The 24,398-nt window shown below is 46.9% G+C and overlaps 1 protein-coding gene across 1 annotated transcript in view; it reads right to left on the bottom strand.

The window, feature by feature from the left end:
- Window positions 1–3,162: 3,162 nt before the first annotated feature.
- The window catches only part of SH3BGRL (SH3 domain binding glutamate rich protein like), a 30,942-nt gene continuing 9,706 nt past the window's right edge, over window positions 3,163–24,398 (bottom strand). The window contains exons 2-4 of the mRNA XM_054641511.2: window positions 11,783–11,968; window positions 8,200–8,280; window positions 3,163–5,237 (exon numbers count right to left, since the gene is read on the bottom strand). Of these exons, the coding sequence (XP_054497486.1) occupies window positions 5,205–5,237; window positions 8,200–8,280; window positions 11,783–11,968 (300 nt within the window). The 3' untranslated portion in view covers window positions 3,163–5,204. The remainder of the gene's footprint in view (window positions 5,238–8,199; window positions 8,281–11,782; window positions 11,969–24,398) is intronic.

The raw sequence follows: 24,398 nt of genomic DNA, 5'->3' as shown, positions 1-24,398 counted from the left end.
AACCTGGCCTTGGACACTTCCAGGGATGGAGCAGCCACAGCTTCTCTGGGCAACCTGTGCCAGGGCCTCCCCACCCTCACAGGGAAGAATTTCTTTCTAATATCCAATCTAACCCTGACCCCTGTCAGTGGGAAATCATGTTGTGCCTTAGAAATTAGGTTTGGAGTAATTCTGGCCATACAAGTTCAATCAAGTCTGTAAAATTATCCCTCCTTTTCCCTGGTATTTCATGAAAAACTTCAGGTTTTTATGGAGGCAAAATGAAAGCTATTTTTACTCCCACCAAATTAATATAAAACTCATTTCATATATAAAAGCTGTTCAAAATTACCTGATTTATAATCATGTTACATGAGCAATTTCTGCACAGAAGGTGTGGCTGGGACTCCAGCAGAGTCACTGCCCACCGTCTTTGGGGGCAGGAACCAGGGTGGATCAAATTCCAAGCAGTTTTAAAGCTCACCAAGCTTGCAATTAGTGCCAGCTGCAGCTGGAATTTTTTGTGCAGCTGTTTCAACAAGACACAAAAGTAACAGAGAGAGAGAGAGGAAGAAATCAGGTCAGGTAATTTGTGTGGAGTGATTAAAAGCAAATCAACTTCCATTTCATACCCAGCGACGTGATCTATGGAATATGTCCCTGCCCATGGTGGAATGAGATGAGCTTTACCATCCCTTCCAACCCAAACCAGTCTGGGATTCAGGTGGTAAATACATCAATATCCAAGGAAATCAATGGATTCTCTCAATTCGATCTCACCAAAAAGAAATTCCCTTTTATTTACAAAAATAAAGTCAGAAGGAGATAGAACGAAGGTTAGCTCAGAAGCTGAGCACAGATTGCAGTTAGGATAAACAGCAAGGCAAGGGTCTGAATTTAGAGCTGAATATACATTGAAAAATAATAAAAAATTTTTCTTATAGTATCATTCGTATATGGAGAAAACAAATGCTACCACACTGAATGATATTATAGAATCTATGGCTGCATGTAAACCAAGAAGTCCCTTCTTTCAGCACAGGCTGGGCACTTTGCATGCACATAAACATGACACAGATATTGACTGGTTAGAAAGGTTTTATGTGAGAAATCGTGTTGTACGTTGTGGTTTTTCTCCTAAGCACAACGGCTGCGGGCCCTTTATTTCCCATTCCAAAGGAATTTCACTCCAACACCGCCCCCCCCAGAAGAGCCCCTCACACACAACCCCACCGCACCCGGAGCGGCTTAAGTAAAAGAGGGGCGGGGTTAAGTGCTGACTGACAGCTGTACCAGCCAATAGGAAGGCTGGACGGGCCCGCCTCGGCCGCTGAGTGGCCGCTGGTTGCCGCAGCAACGGCGCGCGCGGCGGCGCCGCGGGGTGCGGGCGCCATTGCGGCCCCTCAGAGCGGGCAGGCGGGACTCGGGCGGGTTCTGGCTGGAAAATGTGCGTGTGATCCGCTTCGCTCCGTGTAAACCAAAATAACCTTCTCTGCGTGCTGGGAAAGGGTTCCGGAAAGAACTGAGGCCATGTGGGAATTATAGTGCTGCTGACATTGGATTAATGATGTGCTGGTTTCCTTTTATTAAGGATTTTGAAATAGTGAGCAAATTAAAATGAAGAAATGGCCAAGTTCCTGATGATATCTACAACAAACCAACCTTTAAGAGAAGGAATTACTACAAGGAATTACAGCATAAGAATTATATATTACTATATTGTGTATGTGTATAAATATTTATAAATATATATATAATAATATACATAATGAATTACTGTATATTCATGTTACAAGATATACAGGGCCAAGTCTGATACTTCATGAATACAACACTTATATTTTGTACTAAATAGGTGTGTTTTCCACTAAATATATGTATTTTGCATACTCAGTACTCACTATTGTGCTTATCTGTAGTAATCCAGCAATTTCTACTTCGTCACCTCAACTTTTTAAATTCTTTTTTAATTTCTGCAAGTTTATCAATGCAGTCCAAAATTTTTAATAATAAACTTCAAAATTGTCATAACGAACCCTTCAATCTAAAACATTCTACCAAGATCCCAGAATATGGGTGAGCCACAGAATATTTCTGCAGGAAGCTCAGTAAATGGTAATGATTTGGGAATGATTTATTTGTGCCATGGGATTAGGATCTGAGCAGTCTGGTGTAGGGAAAGTTGTCACACATTGCATGCACATGTGTAGCTTGGTTTTTAAAGATTTTGGGAAACTATTTTCATTGAACTTTACATTAATGGATAACAACTGGGTTTTCAGGATTTTTAATTAAAAAAAGAAGGAAAGCAGCAATTTTTCTGAGTGGCACAAGTGTAGTGGATATCCAGGGGGACTAAATGGGATTCATTACAACTTAGGAATGGCATTGCTGGCCCTTTCCCCATCCCATGGACCAGTTCTAAGACACCAGAGAAGGACAGGTTTGAGGGACCAGCAATAATCCCCTGTGCCTGATGGTGCTTGGCTGTGCTTCAGCTGATCCTGCACAAATTACCAACCACTCTGAAAAGGATCAGGTTAGTGGTTTCCACCAGAGGATGTGAACTGAAGTCTGGAATTTGGGCAAATCCCAGGGCAGGTCAGAGGCAGAGAATGTCATTTCTGGAACTCTGCAGATCTTGCAGGTGGTGCAGAACTTCAGCAGGAAGGAGGTACCTGCTGATTTACCTGGCAAACAGGGAAGGTGTAAGTGAAGGTTTAGTTTAAAATTTATCCTGCACTGCCCTGTGGCAACACAAATAGAAAACAGCACAGCTCCCTGCTGGGAGCAGCATAAAGCTAATTAATTACAGTTTGTAAAGGATCAGGGAGGGCCGGCTGAGCTCTGAGTGTGGGAGCAGCTGCTGTGTCCCAGCCACTTCTGACCTGTCCCTGCCCTGGGGAAGGAGTGGGAAAGCAGGAGAATGAGGAAATAACCCAAACCTTGACACACTGTTTTGGGTAGGTGTATCCTAAATTAAATCCCATTTAGTAATTAAATCCCATTAGCTGCAACAGGTGAGAGATCCAAGCCAGCAGACTTCACCCTCAGCAGCAGATCCCTGATGTTCACCTTGTATAAATCCTGAACTTCTGAAAAGCAGTATTTTCATCCAAAAATTTCACTTCCCTCAGCTTCAAACTTCAAACTGTGAACAAAATATGCAAACAAGTCATGGAGTGAGAAAGTGTTCTAAACCAACTTTATTGGAATGATACAGGAATGGTTAACATACAGGTTAAATCCTCAATGCCTGCTTTCTACATAGGAAAAAAAATAAGAAAGAAAAGAACAAATTCAATTCTTGCACCCATGGAAACAGAAAACCAGCACAGAGGTAACAGATTCCTGGCACTCCTAAAGTCATGCAAGAGATCTGCATCAAAAAACTCAAGTTTTACACACAAAACAAAGAGATTTTGGGTATTTTCAGTTTGTGTTGGTGCCTTGTTCCCCAGACAAAGGAATAATTCAGCCTGGCTCGCCAGAGCTGCCTTAGGAATGCTGATACAGTTTGAATGCTCCCATATGGCAAGGGGGGGACAGACGAGGGCAGTGACTTTGCTTTCTTAAACTTGGCAATTTTCTTGACCGTTGAGACAGGGATTGAGCTTGTTTCAGAATGTTTTGGGTCGCTGAACTGACAGAATTTGGCAGCTACTTTCAATTACAGCTTCTCCAAAATAATGGCTGCAATTCACCAAACGTGCACAGGAAGCACAGCAAACTGCTGTGGGTACAGAGACTTGTGTGTCAAATCCCACTTTCCTCACCACACTTCACTTAGTATTCCACAGTTCCCAAAAACTTGAGATTAGAGAAAGAGAGAAAGATTTGGCCAATATTAAGAAAGAAAAACAACCTCGTTCAGAAAGATGAAATCATAGTGAACAAACAACAAAAATCTGATGCTGGATTTAAAACATAACCAAACTTCCATCCCCAAAAGATCTTAAATTTCACAGAACTGCAGTAACTCCTGTCAAAAGGTGTTAATAAAAAAGCACAGTCGTGTGTGTGTTAATCTTTAAGGTAAGGCAGCATCCATCTGTCCCTCTGCCTTGTGAGGCTGTGCTGCTTTTGTGAGCACAAGCTTCCAACTGCTTCCCAGGCTCCCAAAATGATAAATCAGGAATTAAAATATGGCCAGGAATCACAGGCTCCCTCATGAGCACTGGGAGAACACACAGGTTAATATTGCACGTGGTAAATTCACCCACACAAGACACTGAGAGATTTGCAATTCCTATAATAGCTTTATGATATGGCAATAAGAATGGAAATTAAGTTTTTAAACCTCAAAAAAAGAAGTCTTGCTTAATTACAGTAACTTTTGCTATTCAAACATTTATTTCCTCATTTGAAAAAATACTATATGAACCTAATGGCTACTTGAACATGCAGTGAGATGTTTAATGCTCTAAGCAGTGTGAACTGGTATTTTTGTAGAGAAATACATTAAAGGCTTTCACCCTTACACAGGTAAGGAAAGGCCATTTCTGGCTGTTTTGGCTTGTTTGCAACATTGAATCTTGCCCCAGATGTGTCATTGCTCGTGCTTAGGCAGCTGTGAGGGACCCGTGTCCGTTGCCCTTTTTGTCCAAAGAGCCCACACAGATCACTTAAATGAGAAGTACATGGGGTTTGTTGGGGGTTTTATCACCTGTACAACTGTGTAACAATACAAACCTTAAATATCCATTCTACAGAAGACAAACACAACTTTCCAAAGTGACTACAATGGTTAAACTACACAGTACCACCTACAAATTCATCTGAAACCAGGAAAGACACTGAAAATTTACTGTGTAACTCAGTAACATTTTTGAGGCAACTCAGGCACTAAATTAGTATCTGACGAGGTTTTAGATGCTGTTTTCCATAGTTTAAATAGTTGGATCTCTAGGTAAAACCCATCTGCATTTTTAGTACTAAAATAGTTTCTTTAAGTTTACACAAAATGGATGAATTGCCAGGACAGTTTAAACTAAATGTAACTCATTCATGTCTGATTGCTTCAGCTTCCATCAAAACCCACTCCTGCTCCCTACCCTGAAATTCCCATTTCCATCCTGTGTTCAATTTGTGTTATGGACAGTGAATGCTGCAAGCACCAATCAAATGTTAGAAATCACATCTACATTTCTTGAAGCAGAGACAGTTGGACTATTTTATAAAAAGCTGTGGAAATTCCCTTTACAGACATTTAAGGCAGTTGAAATTCACGCTTGCTGCTTGGCCAGTGCTTCAGCTTCCTGAAACAGCAAAGAAGAATTACACGTTAGTAGTTTCTCAGTATGTTTCCAAAGGAACACTATAAAACAATAACCTGCATTTTTCAATCTTCTTTCAGCCTTTGTAAGGTGATCAAAAATGGGAACAGAATGACAACAGAAGAAATGCAAAAGGAATTTCCCTTTGGTTTCTCTGAGTGTACTTTTGACTGCAGATTAATTTAATTACCTGCTAGCAGCACCATGACCTAGAAGGAGATGAATCAGAAATGAATTCCCAGTGCCCTCAGTGCAGCACCTCAGCGGGGACAGCTGGTTTATTTGAAAGGACAAAGTTCAACATCTGCCAAGATACGCTGGAGCCATTTGCTTTTGTGACTGCACAGAAATACTCAAGATAACAGATTCAATATCATTGTTACCATGACCCAGCATTGCTAAATAAACAAAACACACGAGGAGAAAGGACTAAGAGGGGAATTTCCAAGAAGTCTGTATGATTTTTTTTAGGAGGACACACAAGGTGACCCCAGCCTGCAGAGCAGGAAGTCCCACGTGTATCTCTGTAATTTGGATGTGTGGCTCACTCTGGCTGTCCTGGCTAACTGCCCTCATCCTGCCTTTGAACCCAGGGCGTGGGAAGAGCCTGGCTGGAGCTACTGTGCTCCTGGCCTGTGCTCTGCTCTGCTGGCCTGTCACGGGTCAGAGAGCAGGGCCAGGATATCACCAGGGCTCGGATGTCACTGTGCACCCACAGGCCTCGTGTGAGGACATCCCGGCCATCCGCGGCACAAAAGGCAGGTGAGCAATGAAAGGAAGATCAAAAAGAGCTACAAAGCCTGGAAAAAGCAGTGTGTTTGATATTCTCTAAAAGACAAGTGGTTCTTTGAATGGTAAGAAAGAGGAGAAGGTTCCCTTGGCTGTGTAACAACTCCCTTAACCAGCCCAGGGCACTGCAATGGTGGCACCTCACTGGTTGGGGTTTTTTTTTTTAATACAAAGTGCATTTCTTCAGAACAGGCACTGGAAAGCTGGAGAGGATTCCTGGTATTTCCCTCATGCCCAGGAAGGTTGGTACAAGGAACCTGCTGACCTATTTTTCTGGGAGGTCAAACTCCATTTCCTTGGGCGTAGGCCTCCAAGTTACCTGGGAGAGGCTCAGTTTTCCAGGCTTGACACTGTCCCTCTTTCATACTTTTCCTTATTTCTCCCTCAAGGCCCCTCACTGAGCATCCTCTCAGTCCTTAAATCCATAATAAAAAAAATAAATAAACATAGCTTTTACTCACAAAACCCTCTCCCTTTAAAATCCACCCATATTGCTTGTAGCAGAGATGTTTAAGAAAAACTAAAGGCCAGCCTTTTTCTGAGTTTGTAGATCCAAAGGACAAACCAAGCCATCAGGGCTCAGAAAATAGTTACTTGAATTTACCATGCTCACTTCTGAGCCAGTCCTGTTTAGCATTAATATCAAATCTTTGTGTTGAGAGTCAAACAACTTCCCAAATCTCTCCTGATGGCATCAAATGGAGGTTTCCTGCCAAGGCTGCTCCCAGCCTCCTGCCATGTTCTGCAGTTGCCATGTCATTCCCTATAGCATTATATCCAAGCTGCACACAGCTATGCTGGAAACATCATTTTCAGCACCTACAAATCTGTGTACCCTCCTCAGCAGCCTGCAACCAACTTGACTGGACATCCTAATTGTGGGAGGGATTCCCAAAGTCAGGCCCAGAGCAGGACACAAGGGGTACAAGATCACTGCTGCAAAGGTTATTTACCATCATCAGCCCAACCCAACATGGAAATTCAGCAGGGTACAGCTGTGTTCTATCCCTTCTGTTTAAAATTCACCTTTTCCTTAGGTGAGGACAGAATTGGAGCATCCCTTAGGACAGAAGCAGAGCTCCTGACAGCCATGCTGGCTGCTCCTGCCACCCAGCAGGTCTGGAAGCAGCGACATTCCCAACGTTACTGAGACAGGTGACCTGATTTGTTATGGCAGCAGCTGCTCTCTGGTACCACTGCACTTCCCAGGGGAAAGGCATGAGCTTCCCTGCATCCCAGAGTCTCAGGATTGCTTCCCTGGTTCCTTGGCTCCATCCTGCACACTCTGCTGAGCAGTGAAGTGCAGATGTTCCAAGGAACTTCACCAGGACTGTGGAGCTGTGTGCAGCTGGTTTGATGCCAGCACTGGGTAACGCTGGGGTGCAGATCCCAGCCTCTGCTCTGGGCAGCTCTGCATGAGGCAGTTTTTCCTCATCACACCATCCCCAGTGGAGCTACTGCTGGAAATCTGGCTCCCAAAACTGCTTCAGTCTGCCCCAAAACCTGCAGTGCTCCCTGCTCATGGGTCAGCATCCACCTTTAAAATTAGGTCTCTTAGTGATGTGCACAGCACGACCTTCGACTCGAACATGAGTAAAGCTGAAAGGGAGCGGCGTGTTTATCCACTGGAACAGGAAAGCTGGAAGTGACCTGGAGGATCCTGCTGCTGTCAAGTGAAACGTATAAAGCAGGCTTGTCTTATCCTATCAAAATCAAAAGGAGAATTCCAGCCCATTGCATCCACAAAGCAGTAACCCAGTTCGTAATTGGCAAAGGGAAATAAGCTTTGGATAACAAGCCAGAGGAAAAAATTACTCTGAAGCAAGCCCATGTTATTTCAGAAACAGTGACTCTGGTTTCAAGGGATTTTCTAGTAGAAAAATCTCATCAAAATTTCACATGAATTAATTTTTTTTTTTACTGAATTGAAAACATTCTTTGATTTTGGGATAATTTTTTTCATCTAGGTTTCTTATGCATTCTTCAGTGCAAATATAAATTACTCTTTTGAAACTGAAGCCTGAGAGCCTCTGGAGACTGAGTATCTCCCAGGGAGATTGATGGGGGCAATGACAGCACATGCACCAGATCCTGTTCTGAGCAGAGGAGGAGGAGGTGAAAGCCACAGGCTCCCTGTGAGGAGGTGCTCACCCACCTTTGACCCAGGAGGGGCAGTCAAGCCCAGGAACGCGTACACGGCGTTGTTCTCCCGTGCCTCGAAGAAAGCATCGTAGTCCTTCACCGTGGCAGGAGGGAGGGGGAATGAAAGACAGAGGATTGAATTGTCAGAAATAATCTCAGATCAGTTCAGGGTGTCACCCAACCCACACCAAGCAACGTTCCTGTTTCCTGTGGCCAAATGCAAAATCCAGCATCAGCTCAGGTACGTGGCATTAGCACTAAGAGCACACCAACTGGTCAGGCTGGAAAGGACAAGCTGGGAATTCTTTCTATGTCCCAACAAGATGTTGCTGTGAGGTGCTCCAGCCTCTCCCAAAGGGACAAACTCCACACAAGGCAGGAGGTGTCACTGGTCTGATGTGGACATTCCCCAACAGGAGCAGCTGAGCCTGGACCTTGTCATCAGAAACCCTGATGTTCCCAGATGTCATTGCTGATTCCTGGTAGGGATGGCAATTGTGCAACTGTGACTCCAGCTCTTACATCTGTCAGAAGTTCAACTGGAACTTGTACACTGAGAGTGCACCTTTCCCATCACATTTCCCACTAAGGATTAGTCTGTGCAAGTGAAGGCAATGGGGTGGCACTGTTTGCTCACAGAGCACTACAATGCCCTGAACACACACAGCCACTTCCCAGGAAAATTAAGGTAATAAATAAATAAAAACTAAAGGAACCCGCAAGCTTTGTGCAAGCTCACTGTTGTCCAAGTTACTACACAATTCCCTCACTCTGAGTTCTGAACTCAGCAGGGATCAGTCCAGTGACTTTCCTGCTCTCCATTTTTAACTGACTGTAACTTTACAGCCTCCTCCAGCTTTCCTGGGCAATGTTTGGATGCAGGAGTCCTGGCTGGGAAGCCCAAGGCAGGCAGCAGCTCAGTCTCAGGCTGGAATCAGGGAGAGCAGGGCACACTGCTGTGGATTCCTGACTGTCTGGGAGGCAAAAGCCTAAGGAGCAGCAGCTGAGGGGGCAGCTCTAAGGAGAGGCTGCTGCAGCTAGAACAGAACAAAGTACAGGGACCAGAAGATTCCAGCTGCCTGGACTTCAGGGATATCAAATTATTGCTCCATTTGCACATGCAGCATTCATGTGCTGGTTTGATAAAAATGTGTGTGATTATGGTAAATCCTCCCTGAAGCCCCTCTGTTGACAGGACTGGGGCTGCTTGATAACAAAGGGATTGTTTATCTGGCTGGTGCACAGGCCATGAGCCTGCTCCACAGCATCTCCCAGGACAGGAATTCCTGGGCCTGAGGAGCCGGGCTCATGCCAGCCCACACAGCATCTCCAGTTCAGCCTCTCTGCTGTGCACGGGCCAGGAAGGCCAATTTGCTCTTTGCTCTGCCACTCGTGCTGCATCAGATGGAACAAACAGGGAACTTCATGCTTGAGAGGCATCAGATAAAGACAGAAAAAGGTTCAAATTCTGGGCACAGAATTAACTTTTACTTTCCTGAAAGCTGAACTGTAGCAATGTTGAATCCAGCAACAGAAACTGACCAAATTTCAAGAGTTCAACATGACATCAATCAAAATTTTGGGGATGAAATAAAACCATGAAGAACCTTGCAATCCACCCCTTCTTAGATAACTACTGATCCTCATGTCTGTCACTCCAAACCAACCTTTTTCCTTGTCACAACCAGTCAGTAAAATTTTGAGAGCCAAGTGGCACAACAGTTCACTGTGGATATTATTTCAAGTTCTGCTTCTATTACAAACAAGAAAAAATCTTGGCACATTGAGAATAATTTCTTTCAGTAGGCACAGATTTGTCTCACAAAGGTCCAGAACTGGCAGGTCTTGACTTACAGACTGTGCAGGTCAGAAACAGATTTCAAAAGGACCAGAGGAATGAACACTGTGAGCTCTGTTCAGAAGATACTAAGTTTTAAAAATAAAACTAACAGTTAATCTAATAATCATGCAAGCATGGCCTGCTGAGTACAAGTACTGCAGGGCAACTTACTTTTGATCAAGCATTAAAATAACTACAGTAGGATTTTTGTTTGCAACACGAGTTTTAATCTGTCCAAGGCACTGGAGTTAGTGAACCACAGCAGCACACAGAGCTCATCCCAAGAAGGATCAGAAAACTGATTTATGATCATGGCAGACATCAATTCATATGATCTGGGATTCACATGTACTGGCACACCATATGGGCAGAACAGATCTCTGAACTTGATACAGAATGTAAGCTTTGTGTAAAAGGGCCAGATTTCTTTGAGATGTTAGTTCACAATCATGGGGAAGATGAGGATTAAAAAAACCTGACAACTTTCACAGCCATAAGATGGGAAAAAACCCACAGGAAAAGAAAATTAAGTATGTACTGCAAGGTAGGATGAAAATCAAGAGGTCTACATTTTAATCTTTCCTATGGTGTGACTGGAAATCTCATGCATCAATTATTACTAAAAGCCAAGATGGGAGGAAATGTCTAACACCTCCTACAGCCTTCCCAGTTTGGGCAACTGCAGCTGGGCAAGCCCTGCCTTGCTGCTCACTGCAGTGAAGCACAGGCAGTGGTGGTGAGGAAGAGGAGTGAGATGAGCACAGGAGGCTGGAGATAAGGGGGATGAGCACAGGGGAGCAGGAGTTGAGGGGATGAGCACAGGAGAGCTGGAGCTGAGGGGATGAGCATGGGAGGCTGGAGCTGAGGGGATGAGCACAGGGGAGCTGGAGTTGAGGGGGATGAGCACAGGAGGCTGAGCTGAGGGGACAAGCACAGGAGGCTGAGTTGAGGGGATGAGCACAGGAGGCTGAGTTGAGGGGATGAGCACAGGAGGCTGAGCTGAGGGGATGAGCACAGGAGGCTGAGCTGAGGGGACAAGCACAGGAGGCTGGAGGTGAGGGATGAGCACAGGAGGCTGAGCTGAGGGGACAAGCACAGGAGGCTGGAGCTGAGGGATGAGCACAGGGGAGCTGGAGTTGAGGGGGATGAGCACAGGAGGCTGGAGCTGAGGGGACAAGCACAGGAGGCTGGAGGTGAGGGATGAGCACAGGAGGCTGGAGCTGAGGGGATGAGCACAGGAGGCTGGAGCTGAGGGGACAAGCACAGGAGGCTGAGCTGAGGGATGAGCACAGGAGGCTGGAGCTGAGGGAATGAGCACAGGAGGCTGGAGCTGAGGGGATGAGCACAGGAAGCTGAGCTGAGGGGACAAGCACAGGAGGCTGAGCTGAGGGGATGAGCACAGGAGGCTGAGCTGAGGGGACAAGCACAGGAGGCTGGAGGTGAGGGATGAGCACAGGAGGCTGAGCTGAGGGGACAAGCACAGGAGGCTGGAGCTGAGGGATGAGCACAGGGGAGCTGGAGTTGAGGGGGATGAGCACAGGAGGCTGGAGCTGAGGGGACAAGCACAGGAGGCTGGAGGTGAGGGATGAGCACAGGAGGCTGGAGCTGAGGGGATGAGCACAGGAGGCTGGAGCTGAGGGGACAAGCACAGGAGGCTGAGCTGAGGGATGAGCACAGGGGAGCTGGAGTTGAGGGGGATGAGCACAGGGGAGCTGGAGCTGAGGGGAAGAGCACAGGAGGCTGCAGCAGCCCTCACCCCGAGGTAGCGGCTGTCGTTGAAGAGCCGGGGGGGCAGGGGGTTCCCGCTCGCTGGCCGACTGTCCTCGGGGACGTTCTCCCGCATCCATTTCCGGTTCTCCTCGTTAGCTGCGATGTCCTTCTCCTCAAATTCAATTTTGTTGGCTTCCAAGAAGCCTAACACATCTTGCTGCTGCTTTTTAATCTGTCACAAAAGAAGGAGGAAGGGAGATAAGGTAAACAAAGTCAGTGAAATAGTTTTTGATGCCACTCTGGGGTTCAATGCAGAAACCAGGGGGTGAAAATCAGGTTGAAAATGGGAGTGGTAAGAAAATTCTTAGAACCAAAAAGTATCTTCTGAGGAGTCAGAGCTGAGCCTTGACTTGGCTCCTACAAAACTGAACAGGCTGAAGCTTAAAGATGCTGTCCCTACACAAAAGTGAGTGTTGTGTACCTTAAAGGTGCCCACCCAAAAGCAGAGGTGTGAGCAGGGCCCTTGTGCTGGCCAGACTTTACATTTAACTCAGGGGAACGTTGTTTTTCCAGGTGCAGTGGAGTTGCTGGAGGCACATTTGAGGTACAAACTGCTTCCTTGTGCCCTTGGAAGCACAGGCTGAACCTCCCCATTCGTTCTCAGAGTCCAGGCTTTTGTCCACCGCAGTGACAAAAAAGAAGTGGTTCACACTTCTTTGCACAGACACCCCTCTCCCGTTGTGTCCTGAGTGTCTGCAGGGCAGGTACAGTCTCTGGAGAGCTGTGACCCCACATCCCCATCCTAACTTCTGTCAGGGAAGCTGGGTGAGGTCCCAAACCTGATGCCATCCATCTTGTGCACTCACACAGCATCCAAGGGAAAAGCAGGATCTGTGTGGCAAGCACAGTGCTGGCTCTGCACAAGGAAGGAGTTTTTTATTATTGTCATTATGAATTACTGACTTATTGACACAGAGACGTTCTGCTTATGCCCTGCTCTCCCTCTGCCTGACTTTAGCACCACAAAGGAGATTATAACCATGCACATCCTAGCAAACAATAAAAAAAAAATGTAATTTGATGGAAAATTTGTTTTCTTCAAATTACCCCCTTCACTGCAAAGCCAATCAGAGGGCTGGATTTACCCTAATGAGCTGGCTGCCGCAGGAGCAGCGTTTCACACAGATGTTGCTGGTGCCAACTCAGGTCAGCTGCAGCTCCCGGAGCAGCCGCTCCATCCATATACGGCCACAGGCAAACCCGGAGCTGCCGGGGTCAGAGACAGCCAGCCGGGAGCCAAATATGGAGCCCGGGCCCTGGCCTGCAGAGCCCCGCACCCACGGGCACCGGGCTGGGCCCTGCAGAGCCCCGCAGCCACGGGCACCGGGCTGGGCCCTGCAGAGCCCCGCAGCCACGGGCACAGCCCCGCACCCGCGGGCACAGCCCCGCAGCCACGGGCACCGGGCCGGGCCCTGCAGAGCCCCGCAGCCACGGGCACCGGGCCGGGCCCCGGCCTGCAGAGCCCCGCAGCCGCGGGCACCGGGCCGGGCCCTGCAGAGCCCCGCAGCCACGGGCACAGCCCCGCAGCCACGGGCAGCCGGGAGCCCAGGAGGAGCAGAGGGAGTGTGATGGAGGGCGCTGCCCTGAAGGATGTGGGCTGGGGAACAGAGCCCAGCACATCCTAAAGGGAATCTTCAGGCACTCCCTGAGGTCTGGAGCTGCTCTGTCCAGGGCAGGTTCAAGCAGAGCTCCGGAGGGGCACATCCAGCTCAGGGCAGCTCAGAGGGACCGACCCTGCTCTCCCGACATAGGAATTGTGCTCCCGGCTCCAGCAGGGAAGCTGCCTGCTGAGAAGCCAGGGTAATTCCTCCCACCACGTCAGCACAGGAGCCGCTGGACTCGCTGTGCAAGCGCCCTGAAACACAAGGATATTGCTGATTTTCATCATGGCTAAAAATAAATCAAACTGGAGGAGTTAATACCGCCCCGAGGAAATAATTTGTGTAGAGGCTATATAAAAACATCCTCAGCAGACTCAAAGCTCTGGGTAAGAGGTTTCCTTACCTGCCTCTAACAGCAGCAGGAGGGGAAGTTTTTCTGTTGTGCTCTACAGAGGGGGGAAAACGGAGCACTCCCCTAAACAGTTCTGTAGGGCTAAAATAAGGGAAGGTCTTTGGGTTTGTAAACTCTTTGGTCAGTATGACCTGGTAGTACATGTATTTTTTTTTTTCCTTGAACCAGTTACATGTTTAATTAACAATTTCCTACAATCTCTAAATTTCAGATCCAAATAGTTTTTATTACTCTCAGGTGCTTAACTTGTCCAAAATCCATTGCTTAGTGAAAACATTTTGAGATGCTCCAGAATTAAAGAATTAGAGAAAACCAAGCTTTTACCCATTCTGCCATTAACCTGTACACTCTGCCACACTCAGAACAGGAGTTCTGAGTTGGACAGGAATCAGCATCTTGATCCCCCGAGAAGTCACTTCATTTTTTTTTAATCATTTTGATTATTAGACTGTTTTAGCCACACACACATCCTCACACCCTCCCAGCATCTCACAGTCTCTGGGCTGTTTTTTCAGCTCCACGAGGTACAACCACATCCCAAACTGCTGACTGTGGCTCCAAAGGGTGATCACAACCCTCTCTGCTTGTTTTTGAAGAGCTGGCAAAGCTGGAAATGTATTTTTTTTCTGCTATAAAAGGCACCATTGTAAGGCAAGCATGAAGTTTGGTCTCTGTTGCTCTCAGGCCGTCTGTAGTCAAGGGAGGTAATTCTCTAGAAAAATCTACAGAAAAGCAAGGATGGTGTTGATGCATGAGGAATATTAGTCTGGAACCCTTGTTTTCTGGCCAGACAAAAGAAGTTGGGAGATTAAGCAGCACTGCTTTCTCCCAGCTCCTCAGACAAATCCTCCAGCCACGGTGATGAGCACTTACACAAGAGCAGTAAATGCTCCAGAGAAACAGGGCACCAACTGCTGGGCAGCAGGGACACTGAGCTGCCAGATCCTGTTATTTTATGGGATTTTATTTAGAAAACTTCCATTAATCACAGGCAGTGGAATAGCACCAGGAGGAAAGGGCTGAAAATAGAGCAAGAGACGTCTGCTGCTGCTTCAGGGTGTTTTGTCTTACTCGAAAGGGCACACATTCTCCTCGGGACAGAGCTGGAAGACGGTTCCTGCTGCCCATGTTTGGGAAGGAGTGAGGAGCCTCTCCTCAGGATGCGCCTGTCAGCAGCAGCACTCGCTGCCCCCACAACCTCCCCAGCTGGGCGGGCGTGGAGAGCGGCCAGCGCCTCCCAGAGCCCGCACCTCCGCCTGCATAAACAACTGTCATGTCTGAAACAGCCCTGGCCCGTGAAGGGCAGCTCACTGCAGTTGGCAAACACGAAAATCCTTGTTTATCCCGAGTGCTCCTGACACACTGTGCAGGGCCGAGAGCAGCAGGAGAGCCGGGAACGTGTCTGGAGTCAGCGCAGGAGCTGGGGAGCCCGGCAGGGCCCTGGGGCTCGGGACCAGCACTGGTGGAGCGGGAGCATTTATGGGGAGCACAGGAACACAGACACGAAAGATAGGGATGGACAGACAGCTGTAAGGAAGGGAAGAGGCTGGGGGCAGGAGTGGAGGCAATGAGCAAAATGGATGGACAGAGATCAGGGGAAAATCCCTGTGGGATGGAGACAGAGGGATGGAAGGAGAAGGGGTGGGAGCAGGTGAAGCCAGGGCTGCATCCTCTGGAGTCCCCACTGCCCTCAGAACAGCCCAGTGGGCTTCACCCAACCCCAGAAACACAAACACATCCTGCCTCAACACACACTTGGGAGAAAAACAATTCCTAAGGTGAGTGGAGATATTTTACTTCTTGCTGATGTTCCCAAGATAATACTGAAAGGAACATTTAATGAAATAAATCTATTGCTCTTTGGTTTGGATTTCAGGGTCTGGTTCCAGGACAGAAACAGCTTTATGGCAAGTTATTGGTGGTTAAGCAAAGTCTCACCACACACTGTGATCTTGTGCTGTAAGATCCACTGGGTATCAAGATTCCCCTGTCTTCCAGTTACAAGCCAATCACGAAACATTAAGCTTTCAACAGAGCATGGGCACAAAATAACATTACAAAAATGAGTGTAGAATTGTGAACAAGTATCGCCCCTCACTTGAGTACACATCAGAAATTCAATTTACTGTTCTTAATCTAACTCCCATCAGTGATGTCAGTAACACAAGAAAAACCACATCAAAGCTGCCAAGAGTACAAACAGGTGATGTTTGCCAACAAATCAATCCATCAAAAATAAAATTTTAACCCCAAAGTGGGAATAAACTTTCTAGAAAATGCTGCAACATTTTGGATTCTCTTCCAAATCTTTAATCATTGAAAAAAAAAAAAAAAAAGAACTCAGCTAAAAGATAATAAGCAGAAAGGAGGCAGGGATGATGCTGCAGAACCTTGGTCCAGTGAGCAGGCAGCATTCCAGCCTCAGCTCCAGCCAGGACTGTGCTGGCTATTCAAGAGCCAGCTTCTCCCAGCCCACTGCAGGGAAACACTAATTTTAAACATTTTTTGGAACTGAACTTCACAGAAGGGTCTATCTCATTTGGTGTACACAGGCACACATGCAGCACAGTCCAGTCCACACTGCTGGCCAAGAAGGGGTTTGGATTGGTTTTCTTCAGTCTTGTTATTTTTTCAGTTTATAAATAAATCCCTGGTTGGACAATTGACATGTTTTGGAAATCTATTTATGGACCACTGGAACTCAAATTAAGTTTACAGTCTGAGTGCTGCTGTTTTGATCCAACACAAACTTACTGACTGCAGCTGTGCCATCCTGGCCCTTGGCAGGGGCTTCTCCACCACTTCTGTGGCTCCTGCGTCCCAACCTCCACGCAGGGGAAAAACACAGATTTTATTAATTTCTTTCCCAATGATGGGATTAAATGGCTCATGCTTTATTGTGAGGATTTAAAAGAATTATAAATGGATTTCTTATGATGTTCCCAGCCATCGTTACATCATCGGTTGTAGCATCAGGACAAAAGGAATGGCCTCAAGGTGCACCAGGGAAGGTTCAGATTAGGAATCAGGAGAAAGTTTTTCATGGAAATGGTTATGAAGCATTAGAACATGCTGCCCAAAGAAGTGGTGGAGTCACCATTCCCTGGAAGTGTATTTTGAACACTTTGTATTTTGTGGATGTGGCACTTGAGGACATGATTGAGTGATGAACGTGGGGCTGGGTGTATGGTTGAGATCATCATCACCTTCAATGATCTCAAAGGTCTTTTCAACCATAACAATTCCACCATGCTGTGATTCTCTCCAGCTCCTGCTGTAGGTGTGTCCTGAACTGCCTCTCCCAGCCTCACAGCTGGGATCCAGCACCAGGACAACAGAGAAGCAACACCTTAGAGCAGATCTTACATTTGAGCTTACATATTTCTCAATTCAATTTCAAGACAACAATACATTTAAAAGGGGAATTTTTTTTCCATTTCCAGTTCCAGCTTTCGGGGTTCCAGATAACCAAAAGCAAGTACAGCTTTAAAGCAGTTGTACTGTGTGCCAATGATGGTTTTAAAGATGCTGCTTCTTCCTTAGTGGGAGCAAATCTTTAAATCCCAGAAGCAGCTGCTTTGTGCAGGAAGGTGAACTCCAAACTCCAGGTTATGCTACTGGTTGTAACTGGACTTGTAGCCATCAGTTCTCCAGAAGCTCCAGATTCTCCTGAAGATGAATAAGCTGAAATGTAAGCAGTGAATGGGAAAAGTGCAGTGCAAGAAACATTGACCAAACTCCACTGGGAGCCAGCAGCAGCAAGGTGGAAACCCCAGGAAGGGATTTTCCTGGGAGGAGTGGGCAGCATGAGGAATGCAAAGTGCTGCCATGACAAACTGACTTGTCACAGGTGACCTGTGAACTGAGCTGGGGCCACACTGCCACAATCCACTGCCACTTTTTGGAATTAGAGTAAAAACTATTGGGGGTTTTGGTTTGGTTTTTATCTGTCTCACCGAATTTCTCAAAGGACCTTGCCTTCCTCACCCAGAGTCCCTAATGCAGAAGCTCATCCTTGCAAATGAGCTGCAAAATGATTAGAATTTCTCCTCCCACAACAACCTAATTTGTAGGAGTTAAACAGCCCAGCAGCTCAGCCATGGATTTAAATGTCACAGATTCCTGTCGGCCCCCTAAGCTCATTCCCACCCCAGCACATGGCAGGGCTCCCTTCCCAGCAGCCCCAGTCCTGCCCTCCATCACAGTTTTCCTTGCTATTACTCTAATATTCCAGAAGATTTTATTTTGTCTAGAGTTGTTTTGTTGGTTTTATTTGTATGAATAAGCCATCTTTCTCCCCTATATTAGCCTAAAAATCCAGAGTGTCAGTTCTGGTGGTGCCACTGTAAATGTGGTCAGAGGGTGGGAAACCTGCAGGCAACTCCAGCCATGACCTGGCTTGATCAGAGCTTTGCCAGGTGTCTCCCAGCAATTCCTGTCTCACTCTTATTTCTCCCTGCCTGGTAGAACATCTGCTTATTTTTAGGTCTGGATAATTATCATCACAGAACTGAAAGCACTTCTTTGTTCTGGTTATTTTAAGCAGAGCATTACCCGAGTGGTGCCATCGTTGTCTCTCCCGATGGATTCTGGTCTGGAGGGAACGAGACTGAGGACAAACACAGCAAAACCACCAAGAACTTACAGGACCTGAATCAAACACAGGAGGCTGGAAAAGTTCATGCTGGACTTGTGCTGCTCTTTTTTTTCATCTTCCATAAATTCAGCAGTGTCCAGATGGACTCCATATGTCCTGACTCTCTCCCTGCAGGGTCCTTTGGGAAAGCCCATGGCAATATCCACATGAATCCTGCACAGCAGCGCTGGTTTGATGTGGTTACACCCCAACAGCTTAAAATTGGTTTATTTGGAAATGGTTTTTACCACCAAGCACCTGCTGACCCTGGGCTGTGTCAGCATCACCAAACCTGGGGCAGGAGGAAGCAGGCTCCAGCTCCTGCTGAGAACAACAACCACATTCCTGCTGCTCATGTGTGGCTTTGGAAAACACCTTTTAAAAGCAAGAAAAGGTGAGAGGATGCAAAGTGACCACCACTCAAGAGCGAGGCTGGGGGAAAATCCAGGCTACTAAAAGGGTTTTGCAATTTAACCTGGAGGTTACAGCATGTCTGGCAGCTCACATGGGCTGTCTGCAACAGGGCTTTAGCCTGGCATAAGGTACCACCCCATAGACCAGATTTTGGAACACAAGCCAAAAATATAGCTGGAACAAAGGACAAAGTCTGCACTTCCCAAAACAAGACCACAACTTGCTCCAGAAACCATAGAAAGTTACATAAATGAAAAAGCTGATTCATGAGAACAAAAATAAAAGCTTCTCTCATGGATTATAATGCCATTGTAACTGCACTCATTCAATAACCCAAAGCCTAAAAACTTGTTAAATCCCACACCAACAACACCCAGGTCCAAAGATCCTTGTGCACACAACAAGTTTTTTCCTACCAGAACCAAACAGGAAAGTTCAGGTCACCTCCATGTGCTAAAGTCCTGGGGAACCAGGATTCTCAAGGGAGCCAAGGGTGCTTAGAGACCAAACTCCCTCTCACTTTTATTTACGCTGACACAGACTGCAAAGAGAATAAAATCCAGGGGGATTTGGCATTTAGCTCCCTTGGGCTGCTTTGGGAAGTTCAGCCAGCAACACCGGCCTGGCCCCTCTGGTTGGCACAGGCCAGCACAGCTGAGCAGGTTCCTAAGTGCCACTCTGCCAGCTTGCTGTTGGAGTTCAAGGAATTAGTTAAGAATAAATAGGAAACATTTTCTCTCCTGCTGCAGCAAGGAGGGTTTGAGCTCCCTGTTCCAGCAAAGCTTTTCAGTGTCACTAATTTAGTGTCAGACAGCACAGCCAACTCCACCACCACACCTCGACTACAGTCAAATTCTTACAAGATCCTAAAAGGCCCCAATAAGTCAGAACTGTCTTGCTGCAACATCCAGTGTCTGTTTAGCTGCCTTCCTCCTACAGTGGCCAAAAGCAGATTCCTCTACCCATTAGTCAAGTAGGAGGACAAGTAACATTTCCTTATTTATATCTCCCCAGCTTCTGGCACACAGCAGCAGCAGCACTGCCTAACAAAGCCCTGATGATTTTTTAATGTGTTTTAGGTCTACTTTCCATGAAGGCACCTTAAGGATTAACATTATTATCACAGCTTAAGGCAAATTCTACTTTTAACAAATGATAGCCAAGCACTGGGGAGATGAGTGGGGGTGAATCCATTCATCCTTTAGCACCTGCCTGTCAAGGACTATTGTGGTGTCACCAGGATCCTAACAGAGAACATCTTATCAACAACACCTGAAGCCCATGGTTAAAAGCACCATTTAATAAACTTCACATTTTGTTCCAGTACATGAAAATGGTTCTGTCAGCTGAAACCCCACCTCTTTCCTAGTGAAGCATTGAATTCAGAAGTAAATCTTTCTCTCTTTTTGGCTGCAAGGAAAAGGTGGTGGGGCACTGAGATGGCTCCCCAGGGAATGGTCACAGCCCCAAGGCTGCCAGAGCTCCAGAAGAGATTGGACAACATTCCCAGGGATGCACAGGGTGGGATTGTTGAGGTGTCTGTGCAGGGCCAGGAGCTGCACTTGATCCTTGTGGGTCCCTTCCAACTCAGGATATTCCATGATTCCATGAAAAGAAGGTGACACAGGGCACTCTCCTTCAACTCTCCTCCTTCCTGGCTGCTCCCCAACGCATTTCAGTTGCTCATTCAGCATCTCCTGGCCTGCCAGGCTCCTGACTGCACTGGCAGCATCCAGTTGTTTTGCCCAAGAGCCCAGCTCAGTCTCAAGCCTACCAGAGATGCACAAACTGCTGGGAGTGTTCTGGAGGGCTGTGCAGATCAGATGCACCCTCCTTTAGTGAGAATATCTGTGTTCTCACCACAGCCAGAAATGACACATCCTTCTACTCTCAGCTTAGATGCTTCTGTTCATTCTGTAAAAGTCTTACAGAGGGTCACTACTGCCAAGTCAAAGTCATTCAAAAGTCAGGATATGCCAAAGCTCCTCCCCACAGCAATCATGGCCTGCTCAAAGACTGCCTCCCCAAACACAAACTCCATGTGCATCCAGAGACTGACTTTCTGTTTCTCTGGGATTTTTCCTTCCTTTTTTTCTTTTTTCAAAGTTCTGTGAAAAGTGGCAGCAATACCCAATGGGATTATTTGCCTGGATTTCAAAACCAAACAAACCCCACGCAGTCAAAACTTCCATTTGCAGGGATTTTAATACAAGATTTTAACATTTAAAACCTCATTCCATCATCAACCAAAAAATAGAGGTGTTTGCTCATGAGAAGACAGTGAGCCTTTTTACACAGTACTTCCAGGCACATGGAACACAAGATCCCCAGCAGCTGGGCAAGGGAGAAGTTAAAACCCAAAAGTCCAAGGAAGTTTTGGCAGCACTGGAGCTGGTACTAGCAGAGGCACCAAACCTCCCTGCCTACTTTTTGTAGACAACCCAAGAGCCTGAACACAGAATAACAGTGAATGCAACTGAAGCTTCCAGCTGCTGAGCACTGGGAGGTGTCCCAGATCTGGAGAGGTGTGAAGTGACACCTGTCCCCTCAGACAGGGAAGGTTTGATGGGAGGCATGGAGGGCGCCTCCTCTTCACTGTGCTCAGGCCGGGCTCCCGGCCCAGGGACAGCAGCAGGAGTCTCCCCTCCCTTCACGTGATCTCTGCAAACAGCCCCACCGGGAGCTGCGTTTGATTAGGGATGAACTTTGCACGGGAGGCAGCCTGAGGCTCTCCGAAGTCTCTCAAACTGCTGCAGCCTGACCCCTCCAACATGCAGAGCCTGCCCATCCTCCTGCAGGGCTCTGCCCCCAAACCTGCCCTCATCCAGCCAGCTCTGGGCAGGATTATCTGGGACAGATGGACAGGGAAGCACAGCTCCTTACAGGACCACAGACACTCAACCTGCATAGATCAGGGATATGGAAAGAGGCCTTCTCCACCAACTCACAGACTCACAGAATATCCTGAGTTGGAAGAGACCCTCAAGGATCCCTGAGTGCAGCTCCTGGCCCTGCAGAGGACGTGCCAACAATCCCATGCTGTGCCTGAGAGTGCTGTCCAAGCAGTCCTGGGGCTCTGGGTCTGTGACCATTCCTTGTTCTAGTGCCTGACCTCCCTCTGGATGAGGAATCTCTGTATGACATCCAGTGTGAACCTTCCCTGCCACAGCTCCAGCCATTCCCTGGGGTCCTGTCCTGGTCAGAGAGCAGAGGTCAGTGCCAGGCTATGCCTTGGCTGGGCTCCATGGAGCTCTGAGCCAGGAGTCTCCTCCAGCAGTGCTGCTCTGGGGCCAGCCCAGCTCACAGCTGACAGGGGGATTCTGGTGCCATGGCAAGCAAAGGGAAGAAATGAGCCAGGGGAAGCAGGACTGCCTCTCCCAGCAGCAAAAAGGACTGAAAGTAGGGATCAAACCATGGCCTAGGGTCATTCCTGCTGCAGGCTTTTGCTTCACTCAGCAGCAGGAAGGACTTGCAAATGCAAATATTCACATATCAGGATTTTTTTTTTTACTTTTTTTAATGACTACTTTAGTTATCCAGCATAAACATCTTGCAAAATCAAGCTTCCAAACCTAGGCTTTCTCTTACTTTCCTTTAAGTAAGGATGTAAAGAAATATTGATGTATGGCAAACTATAGCTTTAACCACTGCTGACACTGCAGCACCCAGAATTGTCATCATCCAAAGGAAAACACCAGCATTGCAATACTAAATAAATTGACCCTTGGCAATTTTCTAAGTCTGTCTTGTGGCATTTGACTTTTATAAGCCTGAAAACTGCTTGTCTGGTCCAAAACCAACAGAGAGCAGGCTTCCTACTGTGGAATACAGGCTCCATTATCTCAGTTATGCACTGACAAAGCACAAGCAGCAGCAGAATATGAACTCTTCATTTATTACACACAGTTGTTTTCTGCAGCAGACGTGGAGCTTGGCAGGCTGAGTTTCCCTGGAAGTCTCCATGTGCCTTGTCACAGCATCCAAACTCAGGGCTGGGTTAAATAAAAACAAACAGATCCACTCCTCCCAAAGCCCAGCACCAAACCAACAACTCCTGAACAGCACAGGGCTGAGAGTGGCAGGGTCTGGGAGCATTCCCACCCACCAGCCAGCTGTCCTGCTATCTCTGGGCTCTCCACAGCCTCAGCATCTCACTGGACCCTCTGACCTGAGTCACAAAACAGGGAAAGGGGAACTTTTGCTATGTGGAAGAAAAAAAAGTCCCTAAGTGCAAGCTACCTCTGTCACAGACTCCTTGAACAATTTTCTCTTCACCTCAAAGCTCCCTTTCCTGAGTCATCAGGAATAATTATTTTTTCAAATCACTGCTTATTTACTTTCAGGAATCATTTCTGGCTCATTCTACAAATGGTATCAATACACCCCAGCCCAGCCCCACGGACAGGCTTTGCACACTGTAAAGCAATTTACCACACAGAAAACTGATCTCCAACAAGACAGTGAGGCTCAGTATCACAAGATGCAGACAACTCTCTGACACATGACATATTCCTCAATACTCAAACATTTACCATGTGGCTGAGAAGAGCAGGGGAAAGGCCCTGAAGGTGCTGCTGGTCACCTGACTGCTTGCTCTGAAGCTTTAAAAAGTCCTGATAGTCTGGACCTCACCTCTGTTGTCAGGTTCTAAATCTGGTTTTTTCAGCCAGCCTCTTTCTGAAAGCCAGAAGAATTATTTCTCCTTCATCTTCAGCTTCATGGAGATGCCAGGATGGGTCTGTGCAGCACTGGCAGCAGCCCCACCCTGTAAGAACTGACACAAACTGCCCAGTCCCACCTCAGTGCCCCTGAGACTTCACCCTCCCCACCAGCCCAGCCCTCCAATAAAATTCCAGGGAAGCAGCCTGAGATAACAGCACACACAGGGCTGCACTTTGGGGTTTATTGAAACAGCTGCTCCTGTAATTATTTTTCAGAAGCTGTGGATTTCTGCTGGTGATGAGGAGCCCTGCACAGCAGAGGGAGAACAGGTTCGGTTGTGCTTGTGTGAGGAGCTGAACTCACGTTAGGGAAGGAGTTAAAAGCACCGACAGTTCTGCACGAGGCCCCTGTGGTTTACAATAAAAGCAAAGTTTATTTCCTGTATGGTTTAGCACACAGAGGCTAAATTAACCGACAGGAGTAAAAGTTTACAGCATTAATTGCTGTTTCACTGCCTTTATATTGCCAGGCATTTATTCTTTAAATAAAAGACTACTTTAAGAAGAAATACAACATGGCCTCAGGGATCCAGGTGCCTCTGATGTGTATTACTTTTTATCTTTGAAGAATTCATCTACCACAGATCTTAGTTAACAAAGAGTCTTTTTGCTGACTGCTGTTCTAAAACTAAACCAAGTAATTCTTTAAGAGAGAACAAAGCTTACTTCTTCAACTAAAATACCTAAATATCATAATACAAAGGAAGAGGAAAAGCTATGGATTAAATACAATTTTTCCTCCTCTTTGCAAGAAGAGCCTTGAGATAGAACAGCATCCAAAAATCTTCCTGGAGAGGAAAGATTCAGCAGAGCACAGC

Source organism: Agelaius phoeniceus, chromosome 14 (assembly GCF_051311805.1).
Source record: "Agelaius phoeniceus isolate bAgePho1 chromosome 14, bAgePho1.hap1, whole genome shotgun sequence".
In the NCBI taxonomy this organism is placed as follows: domain Eukaryota; kingdom Metazoa; phylum Chordata; class Aves; order Passeriformes; family Icteridae; genus Agelaius; species Agelaius phoeniceus.
Note: the sequence above shows the minus strand (reverse complement) of the source record. Positions and strands in the feature narration are given on the sequence as shown.